General features: G+C 40.0%; 1 protein-coding gene across 2 annotated transcripts in view; it reads left to right on the top strand.

The window, feature by feature from the left end:
- LOC116622016 (zinc finger protein 471-like) overlaps nt 1-20,434 on the top strand; it is a 21,084-nt gene extending 650 nt beyond the window's left edge. The window contains exons 1-5 of one of the 2 annotated variants that reach the window (XM_032388115.1): nt 845-1,932; nt 2,398-2,473; nt 10,303-10,429; nt 12,988-13,083; nt 16,883-20,434. In XM_032388115.1, the coding sequence (XP_032244006.1) occupies nt 2,441-2,473; nt 10,303-10,429; nt 12,988-13,083; nt 16,883-18,897 (2,271 nt within the window). In that variant the 5' untranslated portion in view covers nt 845-1,932; nt 2,398-2,440 and the 3' untranslated portion in view covers nt 18,898-20,434. Of the gene's footprint in view, nt 1-844; nt 1,933-2,397; nt 2,474-10,302; nt 10,430-12,987; nt 13,084-16,882 lie in introns of those variants that run through there. The other variant, XM_032388114.1, reaches the window with a different exon arrangement.
- The last annotated feature ends 1,547 nt before the right edge of the window (nt 20,435-21,981 follow it).

The following is a 21,981-nucleotide window of genomic DNA, read 5'->3' as shown; positions in this document are numbered from 1 at the left end:
AGAAAGTGTGAGCTGCCAGAGATGTGGGAGGCGTGTGTGTGTGAGAGAAAGTGTGACATGCCACATGTTGGAGGTGTGTGTGTGTGAGAGAGTGTGAGATGCCATAGATATGGGATGTGTGTGTGTGTGTGAGATAGTGTGAGATGCCAGGGATGGTGGGAGGTGTGTGTGTGTGAGATAGTGTGAGATGTCAGAAATGGTGGCAGGTGTGTGTAAGAGAAGGTGTGAGATGTCAGGAGCATGTTGGTGTGAGTGTGTGACTGCAGTGTGTGAGTCTGTCCTATGAGGTATCTGAGTGTGAGAGAGGGCACTATGTATTTGGTGTGTGTGAGACGTGGGGGAAGGGGGCACAACTACAATGTGAGAGACCAGGGTGTGTTTGTGTAGTGGTAAAAAGAAAACCACAGGCCCAATTTGGCACCATTTAGGTCAAGTCCTCAGACAGGCAGTTAATACCCATCCTTTTTTTTTTTTAAGATTTTATTTATTTATTTGACAGAGAGCGAGAGCAGGAACACAAGCAGGGGGAGTGGGAGAGGGAGAGGCAGGCTTCCCGCTGAGCAAGGCGCCCGATGGGGGGCTCGATCCCAAGACCCTGGGACCATGACCTGAGCCGAAGGCAGACACTTTTTTTTTTAATTTTTTTTTTTTTTTAAAGATTTTATTTGACACAGAGAGAGATAGCGAGAGCAGGAACACAAGCAGGGGGAGTGGGAGAGGGAGAAGCAGGCTTCCCGCTGAGCAGGGCGCCCGATGCGGGACTCAATCCCAGGACCCTGGGATCATGACCTGAGCCGAAGGCAGACGCTTAACGACTGAGCCACCCAGGTGCTCCAATACCCGTCCTAATTGCAGTTTCCACCTACCCCAGAAATGGAGTTTTAACTGACCAGTCAAGAATTTTCTGGATGGCACCAATGAGGTAACATGTCACATGGGCCTTCTCCATTCCCCCAAAGGAAGCTGAGGTAATCTGCATAAGACCCCTTACAATCCCACTCAGGGAAAGTTACCTTGCCTGAAACAGTCCTTTCCTTTCTTTTGCTAATAACTTCTTGCCCCACCCTCCTAAAAATGTCTGATTCATACAACTCCTTGAAGCTCCCCTCTACTTGCAGGGTGGGATGTAGCCCTGTTCTTGAACTGCTGAACAGAACCAATTAGATCTTTAAATTTTCCTCGGTTGAATTTTGTTCTTGAAGGGTATCTATGTGTAACAGAAATCCAGGTGTCTTTGAAAGTGTCCATTGAGAATGTGTGTGTTTTTGTGTGTGAATGTGGAGTGTGAGAGACCGTCATGTTTGTGTGTGTGTGTGAGAGAGAGGAAAGCTAGTGACGTGGTTGTGTGTGAGACCAGAGTAAGCAGGACGGAGACCATGTGAACTGCAGATTGTCCCCTGAAGGCTTGCAGATAGAGCCTCTTTTGGGTTGTGGAGTGTGCTTGCCTGAGCAAGGCAGAGATGAGGGCGCAATGAGCCATGTTATGTGTGAGACAATAAGATTGGGGGGGTATGTGTGATATTTGTGTATCACCATGTGTGTTTGTATATGAGCCTCCGAGACCATGGTGTATGCGACTGCATATGATGTGGCTTCCTTTGGGTGCTTGGGATTATGTCCTCTGTAGTCAGGAAGTCGGTGAGATATTGGGTCAGTGTTCGCGTGTCACACTGTGTGCTTGTAGCTGGCCCGGAGTGACTGATGTGTATGGGGAGACTACTTGGAAGAACACTAGCTTCTTGATGTGTGTTGGTTTTGGGTATTGTGTGCTGCTGAGGTAAGAATCCTAGAGTAGAATTCCCTGCTCCCAGTTCAAGAATTCCAGTAAAAAGCAGTAGGTGGGGCGACTGACTAGAGCCCCCGACTGGAGCAGGAGATACCTTCAGTTCTGGGTGACAAAAAGGAAGGGAAACCAAGGGACTGAAGACAGAGGTGAGACTGAAGGTGGCAGAATCGGATGCTAAATTATCCCATTGCCCATTGTTCCAGCGTGAGAGGCAGGCGAGGCCTGTGGGGATTTGGGTGGAGAATGATAACCCTGGCTTCTGATGCATTGAGGAGTCAGATTTTCAAATCGTAGACTGTGTCAAAGCATGAAGCAGAGATGCAGGGAGGGAAAGAGCCACCTTTACCTATAAAAATAAGACCAAGAATGGGAAGGCAACTTTTAGGAAAAAGATTAAATTTAGGAACTCAAGCATAAGAGAAACAGAATTATAAGTTACAGTCCTCAGTGGCCATAGGTTGCCTAGAATCTTCCAGTTATTTGGGCAGTGGAATTAAGGAAAGCTGGGAGGAAGAAGGGGAAGACAGAATTTTTAGGCTGATGATTCTGGGAGTGGAGAGCAGGCCTCATCTTCTCACTCCCCTTTCTCTCCCTCCATGCCTGTCCTCTAGGATACTGCTGTTCTCCAAGAGAAGCCAGGAAGGAAAGGTGGAAATGACTGTTGAACTAGTGAAAGCCATATCCCAGGTTAGTTACTTCCATTCTCATCCGTGAAAGGCAGTCTTACTCTTTAGGACTTAGTAATGCTTCTTTTCTTTTGAAAATTCCCTGATTAACAACAGTCTTGACGGGCCTGGTGCCCACTTTTCCCAGAGCACCCTAACTCAAACTGCCTGATGGGTAAGTAAAACTGAGTATGATGAGGCATAGAGCCTCCTCGGAGTCCCCTCTTGCCACTTCGTATTTAATTCAGTATTGACGCCTGGGAAAAGATTTGGTTTCTGTTATGTGGAATAGAGGTGTCTTGGAACCAGTGAGTTGGGTTCCAAGTAAAATGTGCATTTGCTGTCCCTCTCTTATTTTTAGAATGCATTAGGAATCATCCTTCTGGCTGAATTTTGTTCAAATCTCTAATTTTATCCTTAAGTTCTTAAATGTTTTTCTTTGTTTACCTTAAAAACCTTATTCTAGTTAATTTTTGCAAATTTAAAAAATTTAAATAGGTGATATATATAGTATGAAATTTAAGACATAAAACCTCCCTTTTGCCTTCCAGTTCTTAGGAGACATATATCATCCGGGGTATTCTATTCATACACAGATAGGTTTTTCCCTTCACAGCTTGTGTTTTTTTTGGGTCCTGTTTAAGAAATCCTTGTCTACCCCAGGATCTGTAGATACCCAGTTTTCTTCTAAAAGATTTGTTTTACCCCTCATAGTTTTCTGATAAGTTTATATTTGATTTTGGTGATTTTTTTCTGTGAAGATAAGGTTCAAAGTTACATTAAATTTATACATTAAACTTAATTTACATTAAATTGTTACATTAAATGTTTAACCTGTCATAAGTGAGTCAGGGGTTCATTTTTCTCCCACTTGCCTCTCTAGTTGACCGAGTGGCATTTGTTGAATAATTCATCTCTTTCTTAACTGATTTGGAATGCTCCCTGCATCTTACACTTGATTCTTTTGCTGGACTACATTCAGTTTTGGGTTTTTTTGTTTTTTTTTAAAGATATTTATTTATTTATTTGAGAGAGAGAGAGAGCACTCGAGAGCAAGCAAGGAAAGGAACAGAGGGAGAGGGACAAAGAGACTCCTCACTGGGCATGGAGCCTGACTAAGGGCTTGATCCCACGACCCCAAGATCAAGACCTAAGCTGAAATCAAGTGTTGGAGGCTCAACCGACTAAGACACCCAGGTGCCCTAGACTACATTCAGTTTTACTTGTATTTGTGTGTTTTTTTAAAAAATAATATTTATTTATTTATTTATTTATTTATTTGAGAGAGTGCATGAGCGGGTGGGGAGGTGCAGAGGGAGAGAGAGAATCTTAAGTAGACTACATACGGAGCGGGGAGCTGGATGCAGGGCTTGATCTCAGGATGCTGAGATCATGACCTGAGCCAAAATCAAGAGTTGGGCACTGAACTGACTGAGCCACCCAGGCGCCCCCTTGTTTTTGTTTTGTTTTGTTTTGTTTTTAAAGATTTTATTTATTTATTTGAGAGAGAGAGACATAGTGAGAGAGGGAACACAAGCAGGGGGAGTGGGAGAGGGAGAAGCAGGCCTCCTGCAGAGCAGGGAGCCCGATGCGGGGCTCCATCCCAGGACCCTGGGATCATGACCTGAGCTGAAGGCAGACACTAAATGACTGAGCCACCCAGGCGCCTCTTGTATTTGTTTTTAATCTTATAATTTTAAATTTACCTTTTGTGAAAGGAACTGTGAATATAAAGGGAGACCTTAATTTTCCAGATGAGAAGTTGTCCATTCCAGATTTTTTTCCAAGTGGAAAACATGCTTTTGTTATATGGATGGGAGTCAAATGTCCACTCACTAATATTTAATTACACATTTTATATTAAAATCACATTAAATTAATTTTAAAACATTGCCCTGCCCCCATCTCCCACTATCAGAGTTAATGAAATATTCAAAAAGAAAAATGGATTTGGGCATCTGTGTCTTTCTAAGCATTAGGAACACTTTATGAATCATCTAACATAATTTTCCAGATACAGAACTTTTAGAGTTTGGTGTATATGATGTTACTGTACACACAAACTGGTAAGAACCAATTTGCATACTGTTAAGATTTTTTTCTTTTTAAGATTTTATTTATTTATTTATTTGTTAGAGAGAGTGAGCGAGAGTACAAGCAGGGGGAGCTGCAGGCAGAGGGAGAAGCAGGCTTCCCGCAGAGCAGGGAGCCCGATGTGAGGCTCGATTCCAGGACCCTGGGATCATGACCTGAGCCGAAGGCAGACGCTTAACCGACTGAGCCACCCAGGCGTTCCTGTTAAGATTTTTTTTGCGCTTCATTTGTCCTATAGGAAAAGTTGGGTATCTCCACAGTGTTACCACTTTACGTCTTAGTTGTTCTGATAGTTAACTTCATATTCCTGAATAAAATGTTTGGAACACTATTCCTTAATTATTTTTGTTGTAGATATTACCTATTAACTTACTACTAGAGATAATAAAGCTTCTGTTCAGTAATAACCCCAAACACACATACACTTTCCTTTTTTATCAACCTTCCAACATTATTTTATTACTGTTTCAGTTTTGTTCTGTTTAGGGTAGCTTGGTGACTTTCACCAATTTTGGAAAATTTTCAACCACTATCTTTCAAACATTAGCACAGACCCTTTCTTTCCTAAAATTACAATTACATAAAGGCTAGATCTTTTTTACTCTGTATATTTTGCTTATGCTCTAAGTCTCTTCAATTCTCTAATCTACTGTTAAATCCATCATTGAATCTTAGCTTCCATTATTGCATTTTTAGTTTTAGAATGTGTTTTATTGTTTTATGTAATTCCCTGTTTTCTGCCTAAGTCCACCATTTATTTATCCGGTGATTTATTTGTGGTAGCATGGATTCATGCGTATTTATTTTATAATTTAGGTTCTAATCCAATACTACATTATTTTGTTGCTCAAATTGTTATAGCTTTGGTCATTAGGCGCTCTTTCAGCAACTCCTGTGTCATACCCCATCATTGTGGGATATTTTTTGTTTGTTGAACACCGACTTTGATACTGCATATCTAGGTTCATCCTGTATACTTCCTGTACTAGTCCTGCAATGAGCCATTTCTCCATGGTAGAGACGGTTTACTTTTGCTTCAGGCACACAGCTATGCTAAGAACAACTCAATCTTAGTCTAGCCAGGAGCTGAAATGATTAGAGGCAGGGCTGCAGTCCTTCTTTTTTTTTTTTTTTTTTTAAGATTTTATTTATTTATTTATTTGACAGAGAGATACATAGCGAGAGAGGGAACACAAGCAGGGGGAGTGGGAGTGGGAGAAGCAGGCTTCCCGCCGAGCAGGGAGCCTGATGTAGGGCTCGATCCCAGGACCTGAAATCATGACCTGAGCCGAAGGCAGATGCTTAACGACTGAGCCACCCAGGCACCCCAGGGCCTCAGTCCTTCTGAAAGCTGGGTTATTTCTGGTTCACCATCAATTCTGGGGTGTAGTCCTTTCTTTGGGTTCTCAACCAAAAGCCTGGGGTATTTATTTATCAGAACCTATCTTTGGCAGATTGTAGTAATCTGTGAATAGTCTAGATTAGCATTTATTACTGTTGTTTCTCCTATGTCATTCTTCAAAAGTCCTCAACTTGTCAGCAGTGAGCATTTTATCAATCTACTTCTGCTTTGGAACTCTGAATAAAATCTCACTGGGTATACTGACATTGGAAACCTTGGAATAATTTATGGTATAAAGCACATTTGGGGAAATTTTTGCCTTGTCTTTGGGCACTTACGGTGTTTTATAATGTGGAAGGGCTAATATTCTTCCCATTACTCATCTTTTCCATAATTCTCTTGACTGTTCTTATAAGTTTATTTTTCTAGCAAATTTTAGAATCAGGCAGTTTTTTAAAAAAGCCCTGCTGGTTATTTTATTTATTTTTTTAAAGATTTTATTTATTTATTTAATTGACAGAGAGAGAGACTGTGAGGGAGGGAACACAAGCAGGGGGGAGTGGGAGAGGAAGAAGCAGGCTTCCCGCCGAGCAGGGAGCCCGATGCGGGGCTTGATCCCAGAACCCTGGGATCATGACCTGAGCCGAAGGCAGACGCCTAACCGACTGAGCCACTCAGGCGCCCCTTTGCTGGTTATTTTAAAGTTATTTATTTAACAGATACTTTTTGACCTTGTACATGCCAGGTGGTCTTTTAGATTTTGGCGGAGCAGCAAGAAACGACAAAGACTGTGCCCTTGTGGGGCAGAGGGGGAAAATAGACATAAATAAATGAATTAGTATACATTAAATAGTGAAATGTGCAGTCTTTATTTGGAGATACGTTTTCATTTTTCTTGGGTAGATTAACCTGGGAGTGGAATTTCTGGGTCATATGGTAAATTCATATTTAACTTCCTAAGAAATTGCTAAGCTGTTTTTTCAAAGGGGCTGTGCCACTTTACCTCCTCAGCAGCAGTGTATGAGGGTTCCCATTTTTCCATATCCTAAGTTTGTTGTCTGTTTTACTAGTTTAATTTTATGGGGCACCTGGGTGGCTCAGTCGGTTAAGCATCTGCCTTTGGCTCAGGTCATGATCTCAGCGTCCTGGGATTGAGCCCCACGTCCGGCTCCCTGCTCGGTGGGGAGTCTGCTTCTCCCGCTCCCTCTGTTGCTCCCCCTGCTTGTGCTCTCTCTCTTTCTGTCAAATAAAATCTTAAAAAAAATAATTTTATTACTATTAGTTATGTATAGATTTTCTTTTTTTAAAAAAAGATTTTATTTATTTATTTGAGAGAGTGCGCACAGATGGAGAGGGAGAAGCAGACTCCCCGCTGAGCAGGGAGCCCGATGCAGGACTCGATCCCAGGACCCTGGGGTCATGACCTGAGCCAAAGGCAGACGCTTAACCGACAGCCACCCACTGGCCCATGTATAGATTTTCAAGTACATAAGGTTTTAAGTTCATCTTTTCATAGTTTTTAGTTGTTCTGAATCCTGAACAGAGAATATAGCCTGAAAATTTTGGGGTTTAACATTTGTTAAGGTTTTTGTTGGCCTAGTATAAGATCAGTTTTTGTTTACTGTGTATTGGGGCAAACCAGAAAACTAAAAACTGCATTACCCAGACTCCTTTGCAAATAGGGTTCTATATATGACTTATATATGCCAAGTAGAGACTTCCAATGCAATGTGTGGAAGGTAGAAGTCAGCAACAGGAAGCAGCAGCTAAGTTCAGGGATATAGGATTTTAAAGCCAACATAGTGGCAGAGGGATTTGGTTGTTCTGGGGCAGCTCTGGCTGAAGTTCCTACTGGTCGAATCATAGCATGTTAGGTGCTTATCTGTGGGTGATACTGGAGAATGAGATTTTTGAAAAATAACCGTCTTGGTCTAATTGGGCTTTTCTCCTGATGTGTAGCTTTTGGTTGTGTAGCATGCAAACTTTGTTCTTTAGTCCTTCTGGAAATCCCATATATTATCTGATACCTTGCAATAAATGTTTTTCTTCTTAAAAAAATAATTATAATCTCTTCAAATGCTATAAATTAGAATTTATTTAATTGAATATAAGATTATCAGTAAAAAATAAGAACTAGACATACATGCATATAAAGATAGCTACAGGGGCTCCTGGGTGGCTCAGTTGTGAAGTGTCTGCCTTTGGCTCAGGTCATGATCCCATGGTCCTGGGATCAAGCCCCGCATTGGGCTCCCTGCTCAGCCAGGAGCCTGCTTCTCCCTTCCTGCTCCCCCTGCTTGTGTTTCCTATCTAGTTGTCTCTCTCTCTGTGTCAAATAAATAAATGAAATCTTAAAAAAAAAAAAAGATACCTACATAAACATTGGGAAAAGTCTGATGGTATACATACCAAATAATTAGCCATGAATACCAGGATCACAAGCAATCAAATTTATTTTTCTGTGGGAATAGCCAAAACACCTATTTCCTTACTAGTGACCAAATTATACTAAATATTGGAAAGAATGTGACTACTTCTGCTTGCTTTGATAAATTCATGTGAATGAATTTGGTTTTATAAGAACATGGGAGATGATGGGTATCAGCCAAAATGGCAGCCTCAACTAACTAGAAGGGGCAATCCAGAATTCAGGAAAACCAGTAGCTCACAGTGAATCTGAAAAAAAAAATTTAATACCAGGCGCCTGGCTGGCTCAATCAGAAGATCATGTAATTTTTTATCTTGGGGTCATGAATTCAAGCCCCACGTTGGTTGTAGAGATTAAAAATAAACAACAACAACAAATTTTTAATACTTTTATGTGGAAAATAGACTAAACATTTTCTCAAATGTGTATATATCTTCTGAAGTCCCATACGTTAAATATTTTTGTATCATGACTTCGTTCTAAACTTAAGTGTTTACTGTCAAAAAGCAAATTAAGACGTTCTGTGTATAGCTTTGTCTTTATATAGTCAGTTACCAATGTCATTGGTATACAAGGCACTGAGCATGAAGATTTTTCTTTTCGATGGAAATAAATCTGAATATGAAAAAGGCCCATAATATTTTTTAAAATTTCTTACAACCTGCTGGTGATTATAACTGGACGTTTATTTTTCTCTTAACACATTTAATTCTTTAAGAAACTAAAAATTAGGGGCACCTGGGTAGCGCAGTTGGTTAAGCATCCAACTCTTGCTTTTGGCTGAGGTCATGATCTCAGGGTAGTGAGACTGAGCCCTGCACTGGGCTCTGCACTCACTGTGGAATCTGCTTAAGACTCTAAGACTCTCTCTCTCCCTCCCTCTTCCTTTTCCCCCTCCCCATGCTTGCTCACTCACTTGCTCACTCTCTAAAATAAATAAATCTTTATTTATTTATTTAAAATATTTTATTTATTTATTTGAGAGAGAGAGTGTGCAAGCAGGGGGAGTGGCAGGCAGAGGGAGAAGTAGACTCCTACTGAGCAAGGAGCCTGACGCAGGACTCAATTCCAGGACCCTGGGATCACGACCCAAGCCGAAGGCAGACGCTCCACCGACTGAGCCATCCAGGCATCCCTAAAAAGATACTTAAAAAATAAACTAAAAATTTTATTCAGTTTCATTTTGATATTATCATAAGTATAAAGATTTGTTGGGCGCCTGGGTGGCTCAGTTGGTTAAGCAACTGCCTTCGGCTCGGGTCATGATCCTGGAGTCCCGGGATCGAGTCCCGCATCGGGCTCCCTGCTCAGCGCGAAGTCTGTTTCTCCCTCTGACCCTCCCCCCTCTCATGCTCTCTCTATCTCATTCTCTCTCTCAAATAAATAAATAAAATCTTAAAAAAAAAAAAGTATATAGGTTTGTTGTACGCAGACTCAGTATACAGATTGAATGTGTTGTAGTCTTAATGCTGGGTGATTTCTCGTATTATTACCCAGTTTACTCTGGTATGGCATGTCATGCTAGTTCTTAATGGCATAGCATGAGAAAATTGCATTCTAGTTATATTCATTATTTTTATTGTGTAAGAAAAAATAAAATCAGCCCCATCAGTTCAGTGCCCCTTCCCTTCTGAAACACTAGGATCTCATAGAGTACCATTTGCAAACAATCAATTTAGATAATCTTTTTTGTTTTTAAAGGCTCAACCACAGGTGTAAGTCATTCCTTGAGGCTCTTATTTACTGCCCTGTGGCCACTGTCCGTATTTCCACATGCCAAGAAATAGGTTAGCATCCTTGCATATGGTGCAATTTAACACTTCAATAACTACCATTTTAGGTTGGAGCTTAATATTATAATGGTTTAATATTTTTTCTCCTCCAAGGGCTATTTTTCACATAAAGTGGAAACAACTTAAAGCTTCAACGTGGAGTTATGCATGAAAATGAGCATTGGTTGATCAAGAGTGTATTTGTGTCATTTCAGGACTTGGTGACATTCAAGGATGTGGCAATAGACTTTTCCCAGGAGGAATGGGAATGGCTGAACCCTGCTCAGAGGAATTTGTACAAGAATATGATGTTGGAGAACTATCAGAACCTGGTATCACTGGGTAAGAATATTTTCTCCTCTGCATAATTTAGAATTACATTAGTGACTCTTTACATTTTTATTTATTATTAAAACTTTTTAAAAAAGATTTTATTTATTTGAGAGAGAAAGAGTGATAGAACACAAGTGGGGTGGAGGGGCAGAGGGAGAGGGAGAAGCAGACTCCCTGCTGAGCTGGGAGCCCGACTCAGGGGCTCGATCCCGGGACCTGGAGATCATGACCTGAGCCGAAGGCAGATGCCCCACCATCTGAGCCACCCAGGGGTCCCAAAAAGATGTGTTTCATGCATGAATGAACAATGCATGCACCATGCTTCTCTAAGAAGCCCCTTTTATCCTGCTTGTGGTTCACTGAGCTTCTTGAAACAAAATGTATGTCTTTCATCAAATTTGAATAATTTTTGGCTTTATTTCTTCAAATAATTTTTTCTGCTGTCTCTCTTGGTATTTCAATTACAAGTATATTAGAACCTTTGATATTATGCCCTAGGTAACTGAAGATCTGTTCATTATTTAAAATCTTTTTTCTTTGTATGTCAGATTAGATAATTTCTATTGGACTAACTTCAAATTTACTTACTCTTTTTGTGTTTTCTTCACTGTCTTGTTAAGCCAATGTAGTGAATTTTTAAAAAAGATTTATTTATTGGGGTGCCTGGGTGGCTCAGTCAGTTAAGCGGCTACCTTCGGCTCAGGTCATGATCCCAGGGTCCTGGGATCAAGCCCCGCATCGGGCTCTCTGCTCAGCGGGAAGCCTGCTTCTCCCTCTCCCACTCCCCCTACTTGTGTTCCCTCTCTCCTGTCTCTCTCTCTGTCAAATAAATAAATAAAATCTTAAAAAATAAAAAATAAAAAAATAAAAAGTTTTATTTATTTGAGAGAGCAAGCATGAGTGGGAGGGGAATGGGAGAGAGAATCTCAAGTAGACTCTGCACTGAGCACGGAGCCTGACGCAGGGCTTGATCCATGACACTGAGATAGGACCTGAGCCAAAACCAAGAGTTGGGTGCTTAACCTGATTGCACCACCGAGACACCCCAATGTAGTGAATTTTTAAATTTCAGATACTATATTTTTCAATTCTAAACTTTCCACTTGGTTCTTTTTTTATAATTTCTATTTCTCTGCTGAGAAATTCTAGGCATATTTTCCTTTACATTTTTGGGTATGGATATAACAGCAGTTGTTTTGTTTTGTTTTTACCAATTTTATTTATTTATTTGACAGAGAGAGACACAGCGAGAGAGGGAACACGAGCAGGGGGAGTGGGAGAGGGAGAAGCAGGCTTCCCGCTGAGCAGGGAGCCCGATGTGGGGCTCGATCCCAGGACCCTGGGACCATGACCTGAGCCGAAGGCAGATGCTTAACGACTGAGCCACCCAGGCGTCCCTATAATAGCAGTTTTTAAATCCTGGTCTACTAATTCCAACATCTGTGTTATCACTGGTTAGCTCCTCATTAATTGCTTATTTTTCTGAGTGTGATTCACTTTTCCCTCTTTCTACTTAGGTGTAATAATTTTGAATTTTATCTCAGACACTATAAATAATACATTGTAGAGGCTGTAGATTCTGTTATATTTCTCTGAAGAGTTTTTTAAATTTTTTTAATTTTTATTATTATGTTATGTTAATCACCATACATTACATCATTAGTTTTTGATATAGTGTTCCATGATTCATTGTTTGCGTATAACACCCAGTACTCTATGCAGAACGTGCCCTCTTTAATACCCATCACCAGACTAACCCATCCTCCCACTCCCCTCCCCTCTAGATCCCTCAATTTGTTTTTCAGAGTCCATCGTCTCTCATGGTTCGTCTCCCCCTCCGATTTCCCTCCCTTCATTCTTCCCCTCCTGCTATCTTCTTTTTTTTTTTTAACATATAATGTATTATTTGTTTCAGAGGTACAGATCTGTGATTCATCAGTCTTACACAATTCACAGCACTCACCATAGCACATACCCTCCCCAGTGTCTATCACCCAGCCACCCCATCCCTCCCACCCCCCACTACTCCAGCAACCCTCAGTTTGTTTCCTGAGATTAAGGATTCCTCATATCAGTGAGGTCATATGATACATGTCTTTCTCTGATTGACTTATTTCGCTCAGCATAACACCCTCCAGTTCTATCCACGTCGTTGAAAATGGCAAGCTTTCATTCCTTTTGATGGCTGCATGATATTCCATTGTGTATATATACCACATTGTTTTGTTTTTTTAAGCAGGCAGTTAACTTGATTCAAACTCCAAACTCTGTCTCTAGGGGCTCTTTACAATACATCATTTACTGGCTGTCTGATGATCCTGTGAAAATGCTGGGCAGAATTTCTGCCCCGAGTCCTTTAGAAAATTATTTAACTTTCATAAAGTTGACTGTTGGCAGTTCCACTAGACTATGCCAGAAGCTTTATGTAATCTGTCTCTAAAATGTGTTTTACCCTTTGATCTAATCATTCATGTTATGTCATTCCATCAGTATTAAGGAACTGATTTATAGTTCTGAAATACCCAAAACACGGCCAATTTTCATGTCTTTTTTTATTTTGTATGCAGGTCTTTGCATCTCTAAGCCATATATGATCTCCTTATTAGAGCAAGGGAAAGAGCCTTGGGAGATGAAGACAGAGATGACAAGAAGCCCATTCCCAGGTGAGTGTGGGAGAACCAGATAGGGGAATCCTTTCTAGATAATGGCTCAGCTATTTTCAAAGGTGATACTTTCTCCTTTCTTATGCTATTTAGAAGCTCTTCTCAAGCCTTCCAAGCCTGAGGAGAAAATTGAAACTTTAGTACGTAGCATAGGCTCCCCAAATGTCTAGATATCTCTTCTCTCTAACAGCTAACTCAATTTGCAAAAATCTCTATCCAGCTCTTTCCCATCCCTTCTTTCCTTTTGCCATATAGACTTATATAAGCTTCTCTGTTTCTTAAATCTTAACTCCTAAATTGGGTGCTGCTTGAAAATCATAATCTGTCCTGCTGCTTTATATCTTTCTTTGCTTTCCTGTTGCAAATAGGAAAGGCCAGACCTTACCAGCCCCTATGTAACCAGCTCCATCCTACTTCTCTTACCTTATCCTCTATGATTTTTTAGCTTTTTCACTCTACTTTAGTACAGAGTTTTCTAAACTATGTGAGGTATCCAGGTATTCAAGTGTGTTAAAGGTATGCGAACACACAGAATCTCTAAGCCTTGAGAGACCAGGTGCGGCCAGAGGCAGTCTGAGTTCCAAGTTTGGTTGCTTCTGGATCACAAGCAGTATCATTCTTTTGCCTCTGTTTGCCTTACAGATGTTGACGAGTGCCTGACAGTACAGTTGAGAAGCACTGCTTTTACCCATTGGTCACCTTTTCTGAACTCACCAAGCTCTTTACTGATTCAGGCTTGTGCACTTCCTGTTTTCTCTGCCCAGAATGCCCTTCTCTTGGCTGTCTGTCCATGCTTGACTCCTGTTGGCTTTGGCCAGCAAACCCTGAGACAGAGAATGAAAAGACACCTTAGTAGGAGAAAGGGGAGGGCCTGGGGATTGGATGCTCTAGTGGCGGAAGGTCCCGAGCCAGACTCTGCCTCCACCTTTATTGTGAATGTTATCAATACAACAAGGGAATAAGAAAAACAAGAAGGAATGTGAAGCTGTAATAATCAGGACAGTGGTATAGGGAGTATCGTGTGAATAGAACAAGCTGTGCTCATGACCGGCGTGTAGACAGGGAGCGCATGGGGTATGTGACCTCCAAAGATGAATGTTTCTCCTAAGTCAAGCATTTACTCCCCGGATGAGTGCATTGAGCCGCAATGAGGATCTGGCTGTTTTCAGTCCAGAAACCTTAAAGGGGGCCCAGTTTTCTGGACACTCCTTCTTTGCTTTTCAACTAGTTTCATCCAGGGAAGGACACTCCTTCTTTGCTTTTCAACTAGTTTCATCCAGATAAGATTTATTAAATCTTATCTAGCTAGGCACTGTGAATTCCCACAGACTCTCAGGCCAGAGCTCAAAAATCATCTCATCAGAGGCCTTCCCTAACCACCTTCTGTAATGAACATTCCCTTATTCCAACCCAATTACTTTCTATCAAGCCACTTATTTTCTTTGTAACACTCAGGAAAGCCTGTAATTAACCTGCTTATGGTTTACATGCTTATTTTCTGCCTCTCCCACTGAACTGAATGTTCACAAAGACAAGGGAATGTTGAAATCATACATGATAATTGTGCCTTTATGAAATTCTTTCAATTCCATAACAGTATTGGATCTTTACATTTTGAGATGATTTGGATCCTAGATTTCCAGGATCCTCCAATTAGCCAAATATTGGAAGAGAAATTAGCCCCGCTTAGACATGCTTTATACTTTGTTGTGTAGGAATCTACCACCTGCCTTAAATAGGGAAATAGAGGAACTTTCCTGATAAGAAGTAATAATTGGCCTTGTGAAGAATAGGGAAGGTAGAAGGAAGGGTGATGAAGCCTATACATTTGGTGGGATATTGAGTCACAGTATAGATTCAACTATTATTAAGTGAGTAAGATATCTTAGCATCTGTGTTGAGAAAGGCCAAAACGATAAGGGACAACCATGGTTTCCCATGGGAGGTTGTAGTGTTGAAGACTATCTTCATGGGAGGAATCCATGATGTACCCAGCTTTCTGTTTTTCTGTCCAGTATTTCTCCCCTCAGTCATCTGTGTAAGAAAAACTATAGGTGATTGGTTCATTGAACTCTCATGGCCTCAATTCTAGAATTACTGAAGCCTGAGTGTTAGGAAGGAAAGAAGCAGCAGGAAGGAGTAGGAAGCTTGTTAACACTTTTGAGTCCTTCCTAACTGCTTTAGTAGATTTGATCTCTTTCATCTCTGAACTTTTATACTAGTTTTACTTTTTACCACATGGGCTCTCACTTGATATTCCATATTTTCTTCTCAATTACTTTCTTTGTTGGTCTTACCTTTCTAATCACTTTCTATACTCCTCAAGAACAACTGGTCTTTTATTACATTAGTGTCCATAATGCTTGACACATAGTAGAAAACTGTTTTAGGGAGTATTGGATTAGTCAGTAATTTACTATTACTAATTTACTATTACTAAGAGAGGAAAGGAAAGCACTTTCTCTTTTGCCCTTTTTTGATACCAGCCTTTTCCCTGAAGTTTTCTCTTAGTATCATCTCTTCAATACAAATTTATTTATTTATTGAGAACTTATATATGCCTGAGTTTCTGTGATATATGTTAAGTGACTTAGTAGTAGTGTTTAAAGCATATTATTCCTTCCCTGAAGCTTATATTCTAGCTCACAAGGCAAGAAAGGTATTTTAAGTGGCAGTAAAAAAACTTCACAATAGTAATACACACCTACATATCATTATGAAACTAGTTTATTCAAAAAGAGTTATGGCAAAACCCCATTAAGATGTGGACTGGGAAGTGACACTCTTCTTAGGCTGGTGAGAATGAGAAGATGAATGGAAAAATGCCTTACTATGCAACCTGAAGTTCAGGGATCTCTGAGAAATGAAGAGTTTGCTGTATTGAAATATGTAGCAATGGTACATACAAACACTATTTTCTGGTTATGAAAAGATTAGTCTAGGAGTTTACCTAAACCCCAAGGGAAGTCATGAAGCATAAAGTATTTGTGGTTGCTGAGAATCTGTAGAGATTTTTGATCAGCAGTAATTATGTGATGATATTTGTATTTAAACAACATTCACCTACCTGTATATGCAAGTCAACTGGAAGTGGGAAAGAATAGAGGAATGGTGTTTAATTTATAGTCTGTTATGTTAATACAGGATAAAATAAAAAAATATTATTCGGGGCGCCTGGGTGGCTCAGTTGGTTGGGCGACTGCCTTCGGCTCAGGTCATGATCCTGGAGTCCCTGGATCGAGTCCCGCATCGGGCTCCCTGCTCGGCGGGGAGCCTGCTTCTCCCTCTGACCCTCCCCCATCTCATGTGCTCTCTCTCTCTCATTCTCTCTGTCTCAAATAAATAAATAAAAATCTTTAAAAAAAAAAAAAAAAAAAAAAATATTATTGGGCGCCTGGGTGGCTCAGATGGTTAAGCGTCTGCCTTCAGCTCAGGTCATGATCCCAGGGTCCTGGGATCAGGCCCCACTTTGGGCTCCCTGCTCAGCAGGAAGCCTGCTTCTCCCTCTGCCTCTCTCTCTCTCTCTGTCTCTGTCTCTTATGAATAAATAAAATCTTTAAAAAAAATACATTATTGTAGCCTACTTCTCTAGGACCTCATTATCCTACATTTAATTCTCTTAAACACCTTCTCCATGTTTCCCTGAGCTCTGAAATCCGCTTGCATATTTTTCAGTTGATGTGGTGGTGCATAATAGATTTTGTGGGATTCCCTATTTTTGAATCACCTTGTCCACATTAAATATTTCCTTTGTTATATCCGATGATAAAGGAAGCACTGGATTTTTGTTATCTTTCAGATTTGGGATCTATATATGAGACACAAGAATTATCTCTGAAGCACTTCATGTATGATGATGTGTTAATGGAGAGAATTGCAGGCTATGGACTTGAGTTTTCCACTTACAGAGAAAATTGGAAATGTGAAGATCTTTTTGAGAGGGAGTTGGTAAGTCAAGAGGCATTGATCAGGCAAGAAGTAACCACTCATAAGAAAACCCTTACTAAGGAAATAGATCACAACTATAACAAATCTGGGAAATTTGTCCATCTAGACAATATAGAAGAAAATGTTTATAATCACAAGTCAGGTAAAAAAAGCTTTTCCCAAAATTCCACGGTAGTAAAACACAAAGTCTATGCAGGAAAGAAACTTTTTAAATGTCATGAATGTGAGAAAACCTTTACCCACAGCTCCTCCCTTACTGTTCATCAGAGAATTCATACTGGTGAAAAACCGTATGAATGTAAAGAATGTGGGAAAGCCTTTAACCAGAGTCAGCACCTTGTTCAACATCACAGAATACATACTGGAGAGAAGCTCTTTGAATGTAAAGAATGTAGGAAAGCCTTCAGCCAAAATGTGCACCTTATTCAACATCAAAGAATTCATACTGGAGAAAAACCGTATAAGTGTATGGAATGTAGAAAAGCCTTCAGCCAACCTGCCCACCTTGCTCAGCACCAGAGAATTCATACTGGGGAGAAGCCCTATGAATGTAAGGAATGTGGAAAGGCCTTCAGTGACGGCTCATCCTTTGCCCGACATCAGAGATGTCACACTGACAAAAGACCCTATGAATGTATCGAATGTGAGAAAGCCTTCAGGCAGAACACATCCCTTATTCGTCACTGGAGGTATTATCATACTGGAGAGAAACCTTTTGATTGCATCGATTGTGGGAAAGCTTTCAGTGATCACATAGGCCTTATTCAGCATAGGAGAATTCATACTGGAGAGAAACCATATAAATGTAAAGTGTGTGGGAAAACCTTCAGTTATGGCTCATCCCTTACCGTCCATCAGAGAATTCACACAGGAGAGAAACCTTATGAATGTGTTGTCTGTGGGAAGGCCTTCAGCCATCATGCTTCACTCACACAACATCAAAGAGTGCATTCTGGAGAGAAACCTTATGAATGCAAGGAATGTGGGAAAGCCTTTAGACAGAGTATACACCTTGCTATTCATTTGAGAATTCATACTGGTGAAAAACCCTACAAATGTAAAGAATGTGGAAAAGCTTTTAGCATCAGTTCACAGCTGGCTACTCATCAGAGAATTCATACTGGAGAGAAACCTTATGAATGTAAGGAATGTGGTAAAGCTTTCAACCAGAGGGCACACCTTGCCCAACATCATAAAATTCATACAGGAGAGAAACCTTATGAGTGTAATGAATGTGGTAAAGCCTTCAGCCAGACTACCCGCCTTATTCAACATCAGAGAGTTCATACTGGAGAGAAACCCTATAAATGTAGCGAATGTGGAAAGGCTTTTAGCGATAGCTCATCCCGTTCTCAGCATCGGAGACTCCATACCGGCCAAAGGCCCTATGAATGTGTTGAATGTGAGAAGGCATTTAGAACAAAATCATCTCTTATTTGTCATCAAAGATGTCATACTGGGGAGAAACCTTATGAATGTAGTGTGTGTGGTAAAGCCTTTAGCCATCGTCAATCCCTTACAGTTCATCAGAGAATTCATTCTGGAGAAAAGCCTTATGAATGTCAGGAATGTGGGAAAACCTTTAGCCAGATTGGACACCTTAATCTACATAGAAGAATTCATACTGGAGAGAGATCTTATGAATGTAAAGAATGTGGAAAAGTCTTCAGACAAAGTGCACACCTTACTCATCATCAGAAAGTTCATGCTGCAGAGTCATCTCAGGCATTTAGCTCTTCCTCACCCCATATGTCAGCAAGCCCCGTGGATATATCTGCTAGATATTTTTGGAATTCGTCCACTTCTTTCAGTTCTCATTGTCCTACTCCAAAACACAGTCATTTCACCTGGCCTGTTCCAATATAAAAACTGGTCTTACATCCTGTTTTATTTCCTTCAAGTTCTTTCTTCACACTACTGCCGTGGTGGTCTTTTAAACATGTAAATGTAACTAAACTACTCTCTCAAAACCCTGGTTATGAAAATTTAAACTATTTGATGCATATAAAGTGCTTAGCAACAGTGCCTGACCCAGACTAAGTGCTTGGTAAATGTTAAGTCAGTATCATTCAGAGTCTGTTTAAAAATTATGTTTAAAGAGTGAACTCTGGAAAGCAGTATATCAGTACTAGGAGATTATAATAATTTTGGAACTGAAACTACATCTTAAGGTGGATAATGAGGATTAGCATATGTAGTATTTTTAAGTTTGACATCAGAGTAACATAGAGGCTTTCTCATGACCCCATGGCTGTATGCCTTTGTAGGTGCAGAAATTTAGTGTAAACCTGGTACATAGAATATGTTCTAGGAAGCGCCTAGAGCTCTGGATAAGACTGAAACAAAAGAATTAGAATTTACCCAGGAATGTAAGACTATAGCTAATCAAGGCAAAAAAAGAAAAATTCCTTAATGTTTAAAACTGAAGCAATAGAGAACTTGAAGAGTCTAGCCATATTTTAAGACACCTGGGTTCACAGATTAATTTTAAACTTTAAAGGAACCACTAATTAAACTGTTTTAGAGTATAGAAAAAAAATAAAACATAATACTGTAAAGTATTTGGAATACTTCTTTCATGAGGCTAATTCAGTTCTGATATCAACCCCCCCAAAATGAAATGATAGATTAATTTACTTATGGTTCTATATGGAAAGGAAATTATTAATCTCTATTGAAAGAGAACAGAGGTTCTGAATAAATGGAGATTCATACATGTTTGTAGATGGAAGTTTCGATACTGTAAAGATGTCTACATTTACTCAGTTCAGTCATGATAACTGTAGGATATTTTTACATTGACAGTTTTGTTCTGAAAATCATATAGAGTGGTAAGTAGGCAAGCATCATAGGAAATTTTTGGAAAAGATCTTATACCCATGAATTCAGTGGATTGCAAAAGTAGTATTTTAAGTGTCTGTCTATTTTTAAGTAATCTCTATAGCCAGTGTGGGGCTTGAACTCAACCCCAAGATCAAGAGTCTCATGCTCCTCTGACTGCACCTGGCAGGAGCCCCACTGAAATGGTATTTTTGATATATCATTGGGGGAGATGGATTATTTAAATGGTGTTTGACAGTTACCCAACTGGAAGTAAAGTCAGAGCCACGTTTTACTCCTTACAGAGAAGTTCCCTGAATATGGATTAAAGTTGTAATAGGAAACACAAAATTCTAGAAGAGAATATAGAATATTTCTGTCCCTTTGAGTTCAGGAAGACTTGGTAAACTGGACGCAGAGTCTAGAAGCCATGAAGAGAGAGTGACAGGAAGGAGCACGTAAAAGATTTAGACCTTGTGCATGGTATAAGGCACTATGCAAAGTTAAAAGGCACATGACAGGCTGGGAGATATTTTAAACATATACATATTATGAAGGATATAGCCCTTCTAAAAAGTGCTGTTGAAAAGCAGCAAGGAGGGGCGCCTGGGTGGCTCAGGCGTTAAGCGTCTGCCTTCAGCTCAGGTCATGATCCCAGGGTCTTGGGATCGAGCCCCGGAGCGGGCTCCCTGCTCCGCGGGAAGCCTGCTTCTCCCTCTCCCACTCCCCCTGCTTGTGTTCCCTCTCTCACTGTGTCTCTCTCTGTCAAATAAATAAATAAAATCTTTAAAAAAAAAAAAAGAAAAGCAGCAAGGATAAGATACAGTTTGAAAAGCACACCAACAAGCAATTCACAGATGCAGAACATGAAATTGTCAAATAAAATAAGAGGAAGTTCCTAACTGCAGTAATGATCGGATAAATTGAAATTTTAAAAAGCCCTTTCCACCAACATAAATCACAAATTTTATGGATAATAGCTAGTACTCTTACAGATGTGAGAAATATATTTTTATACATTGGGAGGATAAATTGGTTAAAAACCATTTTAGAAGCTAATGTGTTACCTGTCAACATTTTAAATGTAACTAAGCACTTTGCTGCGATTCTAAATCTAGGAATTTATCTTCTTGAAAAGCACAAGTGCAGAAACATAGATGCATAAGCACATTTATTATAGAATTGCAAGAAATTTGGAGCAGCTTAAATGTCTAGCACTAGTAAACTAGTTAATCAGTTAAATTACAGAAAATCCAGTAGATTACACACTGAAAAGAATGAGGTAGATTTTCATACAGAAAGATATAATTTACTAACAGGGTATAATTTTCATATGGTTATAAATACCAAAAATTTATAAAGTTAAAATTATGAAAATAATACATATCAGATATTTGTTTTTGTCTACAGTACAGATCGGAACCATGCACACAGAAACACACATAGGCTTTCTCTGGGGCTGCTCTGGTGTCATTCAGTGAGGTTTTGTTTGTGTTGCCCATTGTACCTGGTTCACTTTAGTCCAATCAGAAACTCTCCTAGGGACGCAGGAGGAAGTTGTAAATGAGTCATCCTTTGGCCACAACTTAAGGATACTGCCTGTGATCCTGCTGCTTTGCTCACTAGAGCTGACCTGTTGAATATTCTTTCCAAGTTGTATCCTACTAGTATCTTGTTTTCATTTCAAAATCAGATTAAATTCTTTTGCCGTCAACCAAAGAAACCTAACCAGTACAGAAGTTGGTATCCTTGGATGGATTTCAGGCAAAACATCCTGAGAAAAGTGGGTTATTACAAAGATTGGTTATTGGATGAAATGGAGCAAAGGATTATAAGGCTCCTATTCATACTTTGTGCCATGCAAGTAGCATGCTTTGATAGCAACAGTAAAACAGCTAATCAGCTGTGGTTGAGATCATTTTTAGACCAATCAAAAGGACAAGAAATGCCAGTCCAAGGGGTTTGTACGATGCTTGTTCATAATGGAATGGGAGAATATAAAGCAAAAGCAATAATGACTTTTTAAAAATTTTTGCCTTAAAGCATGGACTAGAACACCAGCCATTTTTGTAACACAGTTAAAAGACTTCCTTGTAGCTCTATGATTGCTAAATATCAAAGAATGAGCTA

This window comes from Phoca vitulina, unplaced genomic scaffold, assembly GCF_004348235.1.
Source record: "Phoca vitulina isolate PV1807 unplaced genomic scaffold, GSC_HSeal_1.0 scaffold52, whole genome shotgun sequence".
Taxonomy (NCBI): Eukaryota; Metazoa; Chordata; class Mammalia; order Carnivora; family Phocidae; genus Phoca; species Phoca vitulina.
This window is presented reverse-complemented; position numbering and strand designations above follow the sequence as displayed.